Genomic DNA, 15,712 nt, shown 5'->3' on the forward strand with positions numbered 1-15,712 from the left:
TGGGCCCCCACTCCAGTGCGCACATGCGACTCTGTCCACGGCAGAGCTGATGTCTGGGGGTCCCCCGCACTGTTCCCCTTGGGGCTCCCCTCTTTCTGACCTACGTTAGCTTTTCTGGCTTTTGTAGCCCCTGCTGCTTTCTTGGTTTTCTCTCTCACTTTGGTGGAGCCCATTCTCCAGTAGCTGCTTTAGAAAGGCTACTTGAGAGGCAACTTGGTTTTTTTAGATTTATTTTCAGACTTTGTGTGGCTAAACGTTTTTTTTCTGTTCTCATAAATGGTCATTTGGGTATAGAAATCTAGAGGCTGGAAATAATTTTCTTACATGATTTTGAAGACATTTCTATCTTTTTTCCAGATACAAAGGTATCTGAGGACATTCTGTTTCTTGATCCTTTCTGTAAGACCTCTTTTTCCATTCTGGAAGTTTGTAGAATCTTCTTTATCCCTGGTATCATTTTGTAATGTATCTTTTTTTTTTTTTAAGATTTTATTTATTTGACAAAGAGAGACACAGCGAGAGAGGGAACACAAGCAGGGGGAGTGGGAGAGGGAGAAGCAGGCTTCCCGCGGAGCAGGGAGCCTGATGCGGGGCTCGATCCCAGGACCCTGGGATCATGACCTGAGCCGAAGGCAGACGCTTAACGACTGAGCCACCCAGGCGCCCCTGTAATGTATCTTGAATAAGGGTCTGTTCGCATCTTTTGCACTAACCATTCAATGCAGCTTTTCAGTCTAGAAGTCATGCCCATGTCTTGGGAAATATTCTTTTATTTTGTATGTGAGTTTTGCCTTCTCTCTTTGCTTTCTCTGTGGCCTGTTCCTCAGACGTTAGGCCTCTTTAATTGGTCCTATCGTTTTCTTTGCTTCTACATTTTCTTTATGCTCTACTTTCTGGGAAATTTCTACAGGTTTATCCTCCAAAATTTCTGTTGAGTTTATTTCTACTCATATTTTTAATTTCCATTAAATTTCTTTTTGTTTTGCCTTTTTTTTTTTTAAGTATAGCATCCTATTTTTATTTTGCGGGTGTGATCTCTTCTCTTTTCCTTGAGGTTCGTGATAGTTCTTTGGAGGTTTTTTTCCTCCCTGCATAGTCTCTGTTTCTTCCAACTTGCTTTTTTCTTTTTTCTAAGATTTTATTTATTTATTTGAGAGAGAGGGAGAGTGAGCAAGCGAGAGAGCACAAGAGCATGAAGGGGGGCAGAGGGAGAGAGAGAAGCAGACTCCCTGCTGAGCAGGAAGCCCGATGTGGGGCTCGATCCCAGGACCCCAGAATCTTGACCTGAGCTGAAGGCAGACACTTAACCGACTGAGCCACCCAGGGGCCCCTAACTTGCTTTTTTCTTTTAGGAGGCCTTCTACCTCCCGGGAAGCGCCCTTGTCTCCATGATTAAGAGGGGAGGACAGAAAGCTGGGAGCCCTGAGCTGGGACTTGTTGACTGTGCTTTAGTGAGGGAGCCTGAATGGGCCTGTGGGGGACACCTCAAAGTCAGCACCTTTGGGTTTCTCCCTTTGGGGTGGTTAGATTTCTCGGAGAAGTGTCTGTCGGGTGCTACCTGTTCTTTTGGAGGTTTTGGAGTGTGATGCGGGTTGAGAGTCGGCCACCTGCTGGGTGGTGGCTACCTCCCCGCCTGCTCGGAGTTGGGCTGTCCTCAGTTGGAGTCACCGCTCCGCCCTCCTGCTAGGTTCCCAGCGCTGTGTTGACTGCTGTTTCCTTTCCCGTAGTCCCTTTCTTTGCAGGTTAGGTCTTTACTGAAGTTTCGGTGAGACTTCGAGAGAAAGTAAAGTAGATGCCTGCAGTCTGTCCTCTTAACCTGAGAACCTCAGTGTTGGTATTTTTGCATTCATTTAATGGACAAAAAGGGGGGTAAAATGTTATTAACTGGTGGTGGGTGGGCTTGCTGAATCATCTGTTTTTTTTAAGTGTGAAAGTTGCCAGCATTCACAAATCAGGAGATTTCAAGTAAAAATTCAAATTTTTTCTGTCCTTAGCTTTGGAAAATGGAAACACGGAATCTGCTTCTCCCTGCAGCATTAATCAGCTGAAGCTGAGTAGTGGCCAGCCTGTGTAGACAGGGCATCTCCCCTCTGGGTCTCCTGTTGCCCACCACTCTGTCTCCCTAAATAGCCTCACACGCTTACCTTGTCAGCCTGGCCCTCTGGGTGTTTGTGAGTTAAGACGTCCCGGTACAAAGAGAGACGTTTTAGAGCGAATTTGGGGTCTGTCATGGACTTGGAGCCCCTGGATGGTGGCAAGTCTCACTCACAAGCTCCTGATTTTCCCCCAGCACCTGTGGCCTCGCGGAAGAACTGGAAAAAGAGAAGTCAAGGGAACAGGCGAGCTCCCAGCCCAAGTCGGCTTGTGGAAATGTAAGTATCTGGATCGTTACTCAATATTCACAAAACCCCCGGTGGTATTGGCCCTCATCTTAAGCCCAACACAGACTAGCTCCAGCTCTGAGTTGCTGCCCAAATATTTTAATAATGGGTAAATATGTGAGAATGTGTATATAGGAGAGAGGTCATCTCCTGGGAGGGGGTTAGCATGCTCACTGCCCATAGGGGAGGCTCCTGTCATTTATTTTTGGCCCCATTCTTCCGACCTTATAGTGGCCTGATGCCATTCAGCCATTTGGCTGAGCTCGGCTATGATTTGAACTGCTGAGAATACAGAAACACAGTCTCCTAAGGAACTTCTCTAGATCACTGCTTTTCATAAAACCAAAGCTCTTAAAAACTCTTAGTATTTGGGTTTCAGTTGGACCCACCTACGCAGCCAGCCGTTTTCATCAGGCCACTGTGGCCGTGCTACGAACTCAGGGGTCCCTTTCTTGCCCATGTATGTGGGGCGCGCGGACCCTCAGCTTCCCTGTGTGATCGTCTCTTCTCTCGACAGTGCTACCTGGGCGATGCTTTCCGCTGCGCCAGCTGCCCCTACCTCGGGATGCCGGCCTTCAGACCCGGGGAGCAGGTGCTCCTGAGCAGCACCAACCTCAGTGACGCCTAGGAGGGACCTGACCCGGTGCGCATCCGCTCCTCCGGCCGACTCCCGCCCCTCCAGTCCCGCCGCTGTGGTTCCTCCCACCTCCTCTGCATTTGCTCACTCTCTCATTTGCTTGCTCTTTGCAGGGAGCGTGCTTGGTAAACAGAGAGGAGCGGGCTCTGGGGTGCGGTGGTGTGCGGTGCAGCTATGCATCAAAAGGCCTGAGTGTCACGGGGCCTGGTTACTCCGAGTGGGGGGACCTGTTTCTGCACCTCCTGTTGGGGCGCGCGTCCTGAAGAGGCCACTCCCGCGACGTCAGTGCTGACCTGCCATTCGGAGCCCAGACACCCGGGAGTATTAACGCTCTGGGACAAAGAGGGCCCCCGCCCCACTTCCAAGCTCAGCAGTAGTGCCACTAGCGGTCGTCCAGAGGTGGCGGTCTCCTCAACATGCAGTTGTTGGTGACAGGAGTCACGTGTCTCGTGGCCTCCTCGCGACACCGAGGGACTCACCCGTCGGTTGCTGTGATCACACCCCGCATCCCTCTCTCCCTCCCATCCCCACCTCACCCCTGTTTCACTGTATTGTATCTGTCAGTTATTAGAGTCGTGTACTTCAGCACGTCCGTTGTGGGGAGGGGCGTGTGCGTGTGTGTGCGTGTGTGTGCGTGTGTGATGTCTGACATGGCCATCTGCGCGCAGCTTGGACCACAAAACTTTCTTTATTGAAGAGACTTGGTGTCACACCAGTGGGGCCAGTCCTACACTTAAGGATCAGCGCCTCTCTTCATCTACTTGAGAAGAGACCAGGTTGATAAGGATTTAAAGGAAGCAGGACAGAAATCTGAAACAACAATAAATCTCTCTGACCAAGAGACCTCTCATTCTCTTTGTTACTCACACACACAGACTGGAATTGATCTTGCCAAATAGTCGGAGAGATCGTATGGATTTAAGAGACCAGGATTTGGGTGGGTACCTGGCTGGCTCAGTCACTAGAACATGCGACTCTTGATCTTGGGGTCCTGAGCTTGAGTGCAATGTTGGGCATAGAGATTACTTAAAAAAAAAAGAGGGGCGCCTGGGTGGCTCAGTCGTTAAGCGTCTGCCTTCAGCTCAGGTCATGGCCCCAGGGTCCTGGGGTCGAGCCCCCACATCGGGCTCCCTGCTCCGCGGGAAGCCTGCTTCTCACTCTCTCACTCCCCCTGCTTGTGTTCCCTCTCGCGGTCTCTGTCAAATAAGTAAATAAAATCTTAAAAAAAAAAAAAACGCGTCCAGGATTGAGAATCACTGCCCTAGAGAAGTTCTTTTCCGCATGCACTGGAAGACAAGCTAAAAAATGGTATTTGTAACAGCAAGAACCTGGAAATAGTCCCAATGGCCTTTAACAAGATGGATGAACGAGTTGTGTCATCACATGGTGGAAAATGGTGTGCTGGAGCTGTGCCTGGCGGTGCGGCGGGGTCTCCCATGGAGAGCCGCCAGAGCAAATTACAGGAGAGTGCGTGTGCGGGGTGTGACCTTTCCCGTAGAGCGCAAGGTTTGAAAACACAAGATGCATCAATGGGAGGGATATATAGTCTGTATACTATGTATACACACACGTGACAAACTAAAGGAAATCAAGAAGAATAAAATGCAGGAACAATGGTCTCGAGGTTGATGGGAAGATGACATTCTGTGAGGAGGAAATGGGGCTTCTAAGCAGAAGGAAGGTTCTGTTTATTAAGGTGGCTGGTGGCTATACGGGTGTTTGTTACCGGTTTGTATACCTTACGTATACATTATCTACTTTTGTATTTATAAGAAATTTCATTAAAAAAAAAAACTAGGAAGGGATGCCTGGGTGACTCAGTCAGTTAGGTGATCCACTTGGTTTCGGCTCCGGTCATGATCTCAGAGATCGAGCCCCACGTCAGGCTCTGTGCTGAGCGTGGAATCTGCTTAAGATTCTCTCCCTGGGCCCCTCACCCCCACCTCTCTCTCCCTCTCTCAAAAAAAAAAAAAAAAACCCAAAAACAGAAACAAAAAACTAGGAAAACCCACACATAAAACCTGCGTGTTAAGGAAAACGCCTGCTCGCCCAGAACGCGGTCCTGCACCTCTCTGACACGAGCCTCCAGGAAATAATTGGCACAGTTAAAATTCCATTCAAAATTGTAAAAGTGGAACCAACGCTAATCCTAACAATAACAAAGCAGATGGATATTATCTGTGGCCAAAAGAACTTGCTGGGATCACACATGGATGAAGTACGCCACAGAGACACAAGAGCCCAAGGGCATGATTCCTAAGGCGTAAAGGGGGAGGGATTCCGGTGGCAGACCCTACACCGCAGAGCTGAGGCAAGAAACAAAACCCCAGAGGGGAAGTGGCCGTGAAGGAGAGAGCACTCGGAAGAACAGAGTGCTAAAAACGGGCAGCGAGGACAGGAGTAAGAAAACGAACCAAAATGAGAGGGACATGAAGAGGGAAAAAGGAGCAGCGAGACAACGATTCATCACAGAAGGTAAAAGAAACACAGTATCCCAGAATCTTCATGGAAAGAGACAATTCCAGGAAGTTTCCAGAAAGCAAGCAAGCGTGGGTCTCTACGTTGAAGGCAAAAGAGGCACAGAACGTTCAATTCTAAAAATAACTGTTTCCCGGGGTGCATGGGTGGCTCAGTCAGTGGAGCGTGGGACACTTGATCTCGGCTCAGGTCATGACCTCGGGGTCGTGGAACCGAGCCCCGCGTCCGGCTCCGCGCTCGGCGGGGAGTCCGCTAGATTTTCTCTCTCTCCCTCTGCCCCTCCCCCTGCTTGTGCTCGTGCGCTCTAAATAAATAAACAAACAAATAAAATCTTTTTTAAAAAATAAGCGTTTTCGGGGCGCCTGGGTGGCTCAGTTGGTTAAGCGACTGCCTTCGGCTCAGGTCATGATCCTGGAGTGCCGGGATCGAGTCCTGCATCGGGCTCCCTGCTCGGCAGGGAGTCTGCTTCTCCCTCTGACCCTCTTCCCTCTCATGCTCTCTATCTCTCATTCTCTCTCTCTCTCAAATAAATAAATAAAATCTTTAAAAAAAAATAAAAAATAAGCGTTTTCTTAGCTGCGGCCCCTGGACCTGTGCCGGCGGCGGGCGGCGCGATCTCCAGGAGGCGCTATTAACGCTCAGTTCCCTTACCTCTGAAACAAGGTGGCGCTCTCCGTTAAACAACCGCAATGAAGGTTTTTGTGGTCTTGAAAAGTTGCTGGTTTGTGCTTGTGCTATCTTCTCGGTGCCCTCAGTCTGTCCTTGCTTCCGCGGCTGTCCCGGCCCAGTGACAGAGCTGGCGGGGACGCGGGGCGCGCGCGGTGGGGACAGCGCGGCTCTCACCCCCCCACCCCCGGCGGGACAGCGGGCGAGGGACGCGAGGCCCCACGCAGCCCTGGGCGGCCTCGCTTCCGGGCGGGGCGGGTGCGGGCCGCTCACCGGTCACACCGCCCGCGGCTACACCTGTGAGGAAGCCCTGCAGCAACCCGGAAGCCGGGTTAGGCTCAGCGGGGCTCCGAGGCGCTAAGTCCCTCCCTTTCTCCCTTCTCTCTTCGTTGACCATCCCTTAAACATTTTGTCTTGTACGTTAGGCCAGTCTTCAAATAGGGTGAGATACACTGTAACACAGCTGGATTCGTTGTTTTTCATTCAGATCAACTCTATTCTTCAGTACCTGAAGCGTTACAGCTGTGTTGCCCCATTCCTTCTCTGCGCTCCCCAGAGGGGTTCTCTCTCCTGAAGGTGATGCCCGGCACCCCCATGCTGCTTCTGTAGAGTTTCTCTGCAGAAAAGGGCTTATGTGAAGCTTGCCCCCCTTTTTTTGAAGTCAAATCGACATAACATAAAGCGAACCATTTTAATGGGAACAAACAGTGCACCCACAATGTTGTGCAACTATCACTTCTGTCTCGTTCCAAACGTTTCCATCACCCCCAAAGGCAGCCCTGTACCTGTCCAACATCTGGGCTTTCTCCCCCATCCCCCCTGCGCCCGGCAACACCCATCTGCAGTCTGTCTCTGGGGACTTGCCCCTGTTCTGGGCATTTCTTATGAATGGACTCATACAGTGTGTGACCTTCTGTGTGTGGCTTCTCTTGGCGTGTGTTCAAAGGTCATCCCCCTGTAACACCTATCAGTACTCACTCCTTTCTGTGGCTGAATAATATTCCATTGTATGTACGCGCCACTGTGTATCCACGCATCCCCTGATGGACATCTGGGCTGCTTCCATCTCTTGGCTATGGAGGAGAGTGCTGCTATGAACATGGGCATATATGCACTGAGCATGCCCCCCCTTTTTTCATGATCAAAAAGTTTTATTATAGAACTAGTAAACACTTCGACCTAAAGGTGGAGGGATGGGCAAGGGCTAAAACCTAATAAACTAGGGAAACATATTTATTACATATATGAGAGACAAGTAATTAGTCTTGATTAATACGCAGGTTTTACAAATCAATAAAATGTTGGTTCAGTGAGGAGGAAACTGCAGGTTTTCTCAGACTCTGATCCCCTACGGGCAATGTGGGAGCGGAAAAGCAGCAGACTATAAGCCCTCATTCTCTTGACTGGGCACATCCTCAAGCCCATTAGAGAAGGGTCCGATTTCATCATTTTAAGGGAGAAACAGGCCCAGGAAGATGGAGTGATTGTGTCAAGACCCCACAGCCAGTCAGGACCAGAGCAGATAAAGGGCAGGTCCCTGACCTCTGTGTGAAAATGTACCTGTGGGGTTTTAGTTTATGTAGGAGACTGCGTTGACAGAGAGAGGTCAGTGCTAGTCTGACTACTGACACTTCCCAAGAGAAGGAGCCGTGGGCCACCACTCGGGGCAGAGGAGAGAACAGAGAGGTCGCAGTTTTTATTGGGGTCCGCGTGGGAAAAGCACCGCCGGGCAGGGGAAACTCCTGAGGGTGGGCTACGGTGAATAATTCCGACAGGCTTCGGACAGGGGGCCGTCCCTAGTGGTCTGGTCCCCGGCCCCGGGTGATCTGGGGCAGGGGACACAGTGGTCTGCGGTGTGACGTACAGAAAGGAGGCGTTTAGGGGAATGAGCTCCAGGTTGGTTGGAGAGTCTGCCGTGTGATTTTCGCGTGCCTTCCAAAGCTGGAACGCAGGGGAGGTGTAACTAGCTTCGGCCATGACTTCAGCCCTGTCAGGACTGGAGGCCAAAGAGGCAAATACGGAATCTAAGAGAACACAGCGTGAAGAGCCCTGGCGCGCTGCTCCGGGCGCTGGCCACGTCGCGGCTGGAATGAGCCGCCCTGTACGTCCCAGTTTTTTGCTTCTTCCTCTTCATCCCGCTAACCCCAGGCAGAGTGTTGGTGGTTTCCGGGCCTCTGCTCCCCCAGGAGAAGGGCAGACACCCAGATCCGGAGCCCCGAGCAGCCACCATCGGAAGTGGGTGACCCGGCCCCCGGGGACCGCGCGGAGGAGGCGGGGCGCCTCGGCGGTCAGGCACCTCCCGTTTGATCTTTATCTGGCGGGGCGGGGCGGGGGGGGCGGGGCGGGGCGGGGGGGTGCGACGCGGCCTCTGGTGGCCAAGCGCAGAGCAACTCAGTTCTAAATTCCACTTCAAGACCAAGCTTGAAGCCCGGTTTTCACGGCATCGGCTCCTCCGGGATTTCTCTTTCTCTGTTCGTGCCCCTCGTGGAGTTCAGCCGGGGGCTGGTTGATGTAGATGTGTAAATCACATGTCCACTATGCACAAAGCACCGCTCCCCCCCCTTATAAATGGGTCAGGTACTGAGTCGCCTCACCCAAATACCAGCCCCCCGTGAGCTCACCAGTGAGACAAAGGTGCAGTAAGTATAGTAAAGGGGGCAGAGTGTGGTAGAGGTGAGGCTGAGGCCGGAGAGGGGAGCTGGCGGAGGGTCGGTGCAGCCAAGCTGAGCTCCGAAGGGGGTCTGGATTTCAGTCGAAGGAGGGGACGCCCTTTCCAGGTGGGAGGGACAATGTTCTCTGTTCTCTGGTCCCTGCCCAGTCATCTTTCTCGCCAGTCAGGGGAGTCCCCAAGTCGCGATTCCTTCAGATGGCCCCTTTTTGGAGGGACGTGGTGGCTGCTCCCATCTCCTGCATCTTGTCCCCCCACCCCAACCCCTTACAACCTGATCATGCTGTTAAACATCCTCACAGTTCTCCACGAAGCTGAACTCCTCTGAGCTTACAGATGGGCCTCTGAGGACGATTTCACTCAGACAAAAAGGTTTTGCTTCTTTTAAAATGCTTTGCACATGAATAAAATTGGCGTCTTCTCGAGTGTCTTTAAGCTCCAGACTGCAAAAGTGAGGGATCTGGACCCCAGCCCTGTTCTCCCTTGCTGTCACAGGAGCTCCTTCTTGCCTCCCTCTATTTGGAGATTGTTTTTTCCTCCACTCCCCACCCGGCCCCTCCCCGTGGATCCAGAAGACCTCAGACAGAGCTGCCCCCAGGATTCCGGCTCCAAGGCAGTAGTTGTTGGAGGGATTCTCCTCGGGATCAGGGCCGGGGAAGAGCCCACCTATGGTCGAGGAGACCCTGGGTTCACAAAGAAGCCAGTTCACCATCATCAGCCTCATTATGATTGTTGTTTGTCCTGTGTTACTCCTGCTCCTACTAGAAAGTGGGCTTGGGTCCGTCATCTGGCCTGCAATAAGACGACTGACCACAAGGGGGCAACAGGAGGCAAAACAGCTGAAAATAACGCAAAATTGGCAGCCCTCAGTGCGGATCACAGAATCCTAGGAAGAGAAGGACGCTCTGGCCCTGCCCCCAGAGTGCATCCCAGAGAGAGAAGCCATGAGGCCTTGGCTGGTCAGGAGAGTGGGACAGAACTAAAACCCCAAAACCCTGTTTCTCCCACACCTAGCACACTATGGCTCGGGCCCTGACTTGGGCTGGCTCAGAGCCGTCTGGGGGTAGGGAGTTCATCACCTCCCCATCCCCCATCCTTCTTAGCACTTAGGCTGTGGGGCGCTCAGGGTGGTTCATGGAGCTCCCCTCTAACGGAGGAGCCAGGACTGACAGACCCGCACAGCGGTCATCTGGGAGAACAACCCCATCACAGCGGGCTGCCCTCTGGTCTCTAAGAGCAGGAGGAATCAGAGCAAGAGAGAGAACCCGAGGGGCAGCTTCTTGGGGAAGGCCTCCTGGAGACTGCGCTCATCCCTCGGACACCGCCAGCTCCCCGGCCTGGGCCTCTCTCACCAGGACTGTCTCTCACCCCTCATGTGTGACTCTGCAGTGGCCATGTCCCCCTCTCAGCCTCAAGTTTCCCTTTCTGGCCTGGACAGGGCAAGACCAGATGTTCTTCCAGTGTGACAGACTGGGTGGCCAGAACACACTGACCCAGACTAAGGTATGAAGAGAGAGACTTTTTCTTTTCTTTTTTTTTTTTTAAGATTTTATTTATTTATTTATTTATTTGAGAGAGCACGAGCAGAGGGAAGAGGCAGAGGCAGTGGCAGAGGGAGAAGCAGACTCCCCACTGAGCAGGGAGCCCGATGTGGGGCTCGATCCCAGGACCCCGGGATCATGACCTGAGCCGAAGGCAGACGCCTAACCGACTGAGCCACCCAGGTATCCACGAAGGAGAGACTTTAATCTGGGCTCTTTCTGCTATGGTTCCAGTCCAGAAAAGGGGGCAGGGTCCCCTTTGTCCTTGTAGGACCTCCCCTGGACTCAGGCAGCTCGGGGTTGGGGTAGTGAACACTGAGGCTGGAGGTCTCCAAATGGTCCAGGCAGAAATCAGGATTCTTGGAGCCCAGGGTCCCGCATGCTTTTTAAATATCTGACTGCCTTCTTCACCTTCCTGTCCTTGGGGTCTGAACAGATGGACTTGTTGTGGACAGTTACAAGCCTACAAGAGAGAGAGGAACCCGTCAGCAGGTGTCAGGGCAAGAAGGCCTTCCGGAGCCCTGGGATCAGCCTTGCTCTGCACTGACCAGGACCCTGAGGCCCCAAGAGGAGCACCTGGAGTCACACAGCACCTCGGTGACAGATCTGGGACATCAGGCTTGCCGGCAGTGGTCTTGACTCCCAAGGTCCCTGCCAGTCCTTCCCAGGGAGCCAGGACTGTAGGACGTTCTGCCCCCCCCACTTCAGCTCGCTCACTTCCATCGAAAGCCTAGGAACTAGGGGTGCCCAGGAGGCGCCCAGCTCAGGTCCAAGCTGTGGGAAGTGACCACAGCGGTCACTCTGAGTGCCGGTGTGACATGAGGCTGCCCTGTCTCTCGGGGCCTCAGTTTCCCCATAAATCGGTGAAGAGGTTGTACCTCATGGCCTGGGGCCTTTTGGGACTCACAGAGTGGGGTGCAGGAGCTGCTGTGAGGAGCAGGGTCGGGGTGGGAAGGGGGCCACGAAGTCCCCACTCTCTCCTCTCCCCAGTGGCCCTTCTGGGAGCTCTAGGGGCCACCTTCTCCCAGACTCAGCTCCTAGGAGCACGGCTAGGGGGAAAGGTGAGGGGGCCGGGCACACTTACACGATGGCTTTCTTGGGACACTCCCTTGAGGTCTTGTACCACATTTTCAGCCTTTTGAGAGGAATGGCTCCTTTGAAGTACTCGAGGCAGCACTCCCGGCCCACATTGGTCCCTCGCACTATGGAGAAAGGAGGCAGGAGCGGGTGTGTCTGTGAGCGTCTTTGTGTGTGTGTGTGTGTGTGTGTGTGTGTGTGTGTGTGTGTGTGATCACAGTGGGTCCGTGTGTGTGTTTGGGAGTCTCTCAGAGGGGAGTGTCTTGTGAGCGTCTGTGTGTGTCCGTATGTGCACATTTGTGTACCTGAGGAGTCTGCCCTTTGGGGATCCCTGTGGGCTTGTAGGTCTCTCTGTGCATATATGTGCGGGTGTTTGGGAGGGTTTGTGTGCACAGGTCTCTCTGTGTGTCTTTGCCTGTTTGTGTCTGTGTGTGTCTGTGTGTGCATCTGTGTGTGGACACACTTGTGTGTGTGAGGTCTCCTGTGTGCTCTGGGGGACCCTGAGTGTTTGTATGTGTGTGCACACATCTCTGTGTGTGTTTGGAGGAGTCTGTGTGTATATATTGGTGTGTGTCTATGTGTGGCTATGTGTGTCTGCATGTGTGTGCATCTGTGTGTGCACACACTCAAATACCAGCCCGGAACCACCCAAGAATTTCCTCTGGGCCAGGCTCTGGGCTGAGCCTCTGCCTGCAGGAGATCATTCAGCCCTCACGGTGCACCCAGAGACAGGTACTACCACTACCCCATTTTACAGATGATTACACGGAAGCCCAAGGTGCAAAAACACTTTCCTGGGCCTCAGCTTCCTTCTCTTTGCACAAGAAAAAGTTTCCAACATTTGCAAATCGGCAAACCGGTGATGCGTGGCTTTAATTAATGCTACGCTCGAGTGTTTTCTAAGAAGCCCCCAACTGTCCTCCGGCCATCTCGGGGGTATAATTGGGTTGGACTAACTCACAGAGCTACCCTGACCTGCGTTTTACAGAAGTGAGAGCCACGGGTGACGGCTGTGGCGCTGTGGCCAAGTGGGGCGCTACAGCCGTGTTCCCACCTTGGCTGTCTTATTTCGGCCTTTCTCTTCCGCCTGCGGATAGACAGCTCTCCCTTCACGTGCTCCGGGAACCGGCGCTCCTGCCTTCCTGCTGATGCCCTCAGTGTCGAGAAAGACCCGGGAATAAAACAGCCGCTAACCAATGCTTCCGAGTATAGGTCATGGTCCGCTGTCAAAACCCAACCCAGGTCATTGGCTCTCAGTCACCGCAGAGAGAGACGGGCCAGCACTTTGCTCCTCACTGAGCCGATCCACAAGCTCTGGGGTGGCATCCTCCCTATGCCTCACCCTTTTCCTTTGAACGCCTCCCTCAAAATCCTACTGCTGCCAGCCTCCCCGTCCCTGGAGGAATAGCTGGGCTGTCACTAATGCATAAACAGTGGGCACTGCAGCCATGATCTTGGTGCCCCTGCCCCTCCTGACCCAGGCCACCTCTCCTCGGCTCTCACCTGCGTGGGTGACCTGAAGAGAAGCCCCCAGGAGGAGCATGACCAGGAGCAGCATCTTCAGGGGAGTCATGGTGCCAGGAGCCCAGGAGAGGACCTGTGAGTGTAGGTCCTTCTGCTCGGGGGGAGGTGAGGATGGCAGCCAAGTATGGAGGTGACCTATTTAACCTCTTTGGGGATCTTGCCCCACCTCCTGTCACCTCCCCCAGACATTCTTCACTACACCAGTGGAGTCTGAAGATTTTGAGATGATTCAGCACAAGTCGAATCTTGGAATGTTTGTGGCTTTCCAGAGAATGGACACTCCGTTGGGGACAGAGGTTGGGTATGTGTGTCCGGGGGCCACGACAGTGACATACTTCTCCTTTCACAGGGACGTTTCTTGGTTCCTCTATTAAGCAGAACTGAAAAGCCTCTACCCTAAACCGGGTTGGCCTCTGCCCTGAGGCTAGTGAGCCTCCTTCAAGCATTGTGTCCTGTGTGTGTGGAGGGTGAAGGGGACAGCAAGAGCGGAGCCACGAGGGGCTGCCTAGCCTGGGCCTGGAGGAGCTCCCGGGCTCCAGGCGGGCCTCCTGGGTGGGGGTGGGGGCTCAGCAGGCTGCATGGGCACAGGGCGTCTTTCAGGGCGTACCCCAGCTCCACTCATTCTGAGAAAGGCTCAGGGCCCAGATGACTTTGGTTGTGGGTGCTTCCCCAAGCTGGGCCCTGAACCACAGGAGACCAGAGCCTGACAGGTTTTAATCACCATTTAGTCCAAATCAGCCCCTCTATAGATCGGGAAGCCCAGCTACCCAACATGGGGCCCCTCACCCCGGGTGGCAGCAATCTGCGAGGGCCCAGTCTGCAGTGGACATGTGGTCAGGGTCCAACGTGAGCCGTGAGCAGACTTTCCATGCACCATGGGCCACAGCATCCCTGCATCGGGCCCCTCCCCTGGCCACCAGAGAAAATGGCCAATGGTCTGCTCCGGGCTTCCCTGGGCCGGGTGTTAGGAGTCCCTTCCCCGGGAGGGAGAAGGGCCCGATGCAGGGATGCTGTGGCCCATTTGGACTAAATGGTGATTAAAACCTGTCAGGCTCTGGTCTCCTGTGGTTCAGGGCCCAGCTTGGAGAAGCACCCACAACCAAAGTCATCTGGGCCCTGGGCCCTTCCCATGCTCGCTTCCAGGTGGCAGCATCTCAGCAGGGTGACCCCGGACCCTGGTTCTGACAGGTGGGACCCGGGCCCAGCTCTGCTCTGTCCCCGAGTGGCCAGGAGCCGCTCAGATGACACCCGGGCCTGCGCCATGGGATGCACGTGTTCCTCTCGCCACAGCCGGCTCTGTCAACCTGGGACCATTGTTACAACTTCATCAGCAGGGATGGTGACCACAGCAGGTGCTGTCTGTGGAAAGCCACCCCGATGGGGGGAGGGGTGGTGCTCAGACTGTCACCTCGCAGGGCTCCTCCTCCTCCCCCCCACCCCAGGGCCACCTTGGCAGGCTGGGTCCCCTTCTCGTCCTGGCCAGGGGAGTGCCCTGTCCACGGCAGGGCGTCCCCTGGGCAGGATCATCTGTCACCGTCTTGCTGTGTGCCTTTGGGCAACGCACAGACCCTCTCTGGGCCTCACGTCATCACTAGTAGAGGGATGTTTGGACTGCCCCGGGGGCCCCACCAAAACGGCAGATCGGACATAGCTTGGTCCTCTCAGCGGCTCTCACACCAGCATTTCCTTGCTTCTCTTAGGGTTATGTCCCCCCCTCCTCAAGCCACAGCCAGGGGGGTTTTTTGCCCCCAGCCTGTTTGGCTGGGCCATTCTTCCTGTCTCTGGGACAGGCTGCAATGTGCATGTGCAGCAGAGGGGATGGGAGGGGAGTAGGGTCTTCCTGCCTGTGCTCATCTTGGGCACCCAGCTTCCTGCACAAAGTGGGGACAACCTCCACCCCAAACAGAGAAGCACCGAGCAGGCCCCATCCTGAGGAGTCAGAGGAGGCCAGCCTGGACTGGGGAAGGGGTGCTGGTGCCCTCGTGAGCCTGCCTGGGAGAAGACCACTCTGGCCTGGGGAAGACCTGGGCTCAGAGGAGATGCAAACACCCCGAGGTGGTTGGGGAGGGCCTGGGTCCCAGGAGGGGCAGAGGATTTCTCTGCCGATGCTGCCCCTTGTGGGTGGAGTATCTCCTGACCCTCTCCGTCCTTCAGGCTCTCTGCCCAGTGGCTTCTCCACCTGCCACAGGGGCCATGGATTGCTCTCCTGTGTTGGACAAGGCGGGGCTGTGAGAACGATGATTAATAACTTTATTACCAACGAGGCTGCCCAGCCCCCACCGCTGGGGAAACTCCCTGACTGGGGCTTGAGTCCCCCCCCCCCTTCTTCTGCCACCAACTCAGAACTTCTCTCCAGAAGGACCCAAATTCCCCTATCCCTTCTAGGGAATTGGTTGTGACAGCAGGAGCAGAAGGTTCTGGACTAACTCTGGCCTGGTGCAGGATGCCTGGCAAGGGAGGGCACAGAGCAGCAAACATGTCAGTGGGCACCTGCTGTGTGTCAGGTACTCTGCCCGGGGCTGTGGAGGGAGGGGAACAAGGCCCGGCCCAACATAGGAATGTGCACGTGACAGAAAAGGCTGTGGGCCCAGAGCAGGGAGAGGTTGCTTCTTGCTGAGAGACCTTGGAGGGCTTCCTGGAGGCAGTGGTCAGCGAACTGGGCCTTGTGGCTGGGAGGATTCACACCAGAAGAAGGAGGGGTGGGCATTTCACAGGAGGGAAGCGCTTAGCACGGCGCAAA

General features: G+C 54.3%; 2 protein-coding genes across 4 annotated transcripts in view; one reads left to right on the forward strand and one right to left on the reverse strand.

Moving 5' to 3' along the window:
• CIAPIN1 (cytokine induced apoptosis inhibitor 1) overlaps nt 1-4,082 on the forward strand; it is a 17,469-nt gene extending 13,387 nt beyond the window's left edge. For 2 of the 3 annotated variants that reach the window (XM_027619993.2, XM_027619995.2), the window contains 2 exons: nt 2,291-2,372; nt 2,899-4,082. In XM_027619993.2, the coding sequence (XP_027475794.1) occupies nt 2,291-2,372; nt 2,899-3,009 (193 nt within the window). In that variant the 3' untranslated portion in view covers nt 3,010-4,082. The remainder of the gene's footprint in view (nt 1-2,290; nt 2,373-2,898) is intronic. The other variant, XM_027619994.2, reaches the window with a different exon arrangement.
• Nucleotides 4,083-10,485: 6,403 nt separating this feature from the next.
• CCL17 (C-C motif chemokine ligand 17) lies at nt 10,486-13,349 on the reverse strand. The gene is made up of 3 exons (XM_027619096.1): nt 12,952-13,349; nt 11,456-11,573; nt 10,486-10,834 (listed from the first exon to the last, which is right to left on the reverse strand). The coding sequence occupies exons 1-3, from the start codon at nt 13,019-13,021 to the stop codon at nt 10,723-10,725; spliced, it is 300 nt and encodes a 99-aa protein (XP_027474897.1). The 5' UTR covers nt 13,022-13,349; the 3' UTR covers nt 10,486-10,722.
• Between the last annotated feature and the right edge of the window lie 2,363 nt (nt 13,350-15,712).

Source organism: Zalophus californianus, chromosome 17 (genome assembly GCF_009762305.2).
Source record: "Zalophus californianus isolate mZalCal1 chromosome 17, mZalCal1.pri.v2, whole genome shotgun sequence".
Lineage (NCBI taxonomy): Eukaryota > Metazoa > Chordata > Mammalia > Carnivora > Otariidae > Zalophus > Zalophus californianus.

Bases quoted from the DNA above. Each gene is read 5' to 3' on its own strand.
- CCL17 (XM_027619096.1), bottom strand. From the start codon at position 13,021: ATGACTCCCCTGAAGATGCTGCTCCTGGTCATGCTCCTCCTGGGGGCT. The intron at 11,574-12,951 runs GTGAGAGCCGAG...CTTTCTCCATAG, and splicing joins TCTTCAGGTCACCCACGCAG to TGCGAGGGACCAATGTGGGC. The intron at 10,835-11,455 runs GTAAGTGTGCCC...TCTCTCTTGTAG, and splicing joins TGTCCCAAGAAAGCCATCGT to GCTTGTAACTGTCCACAACA.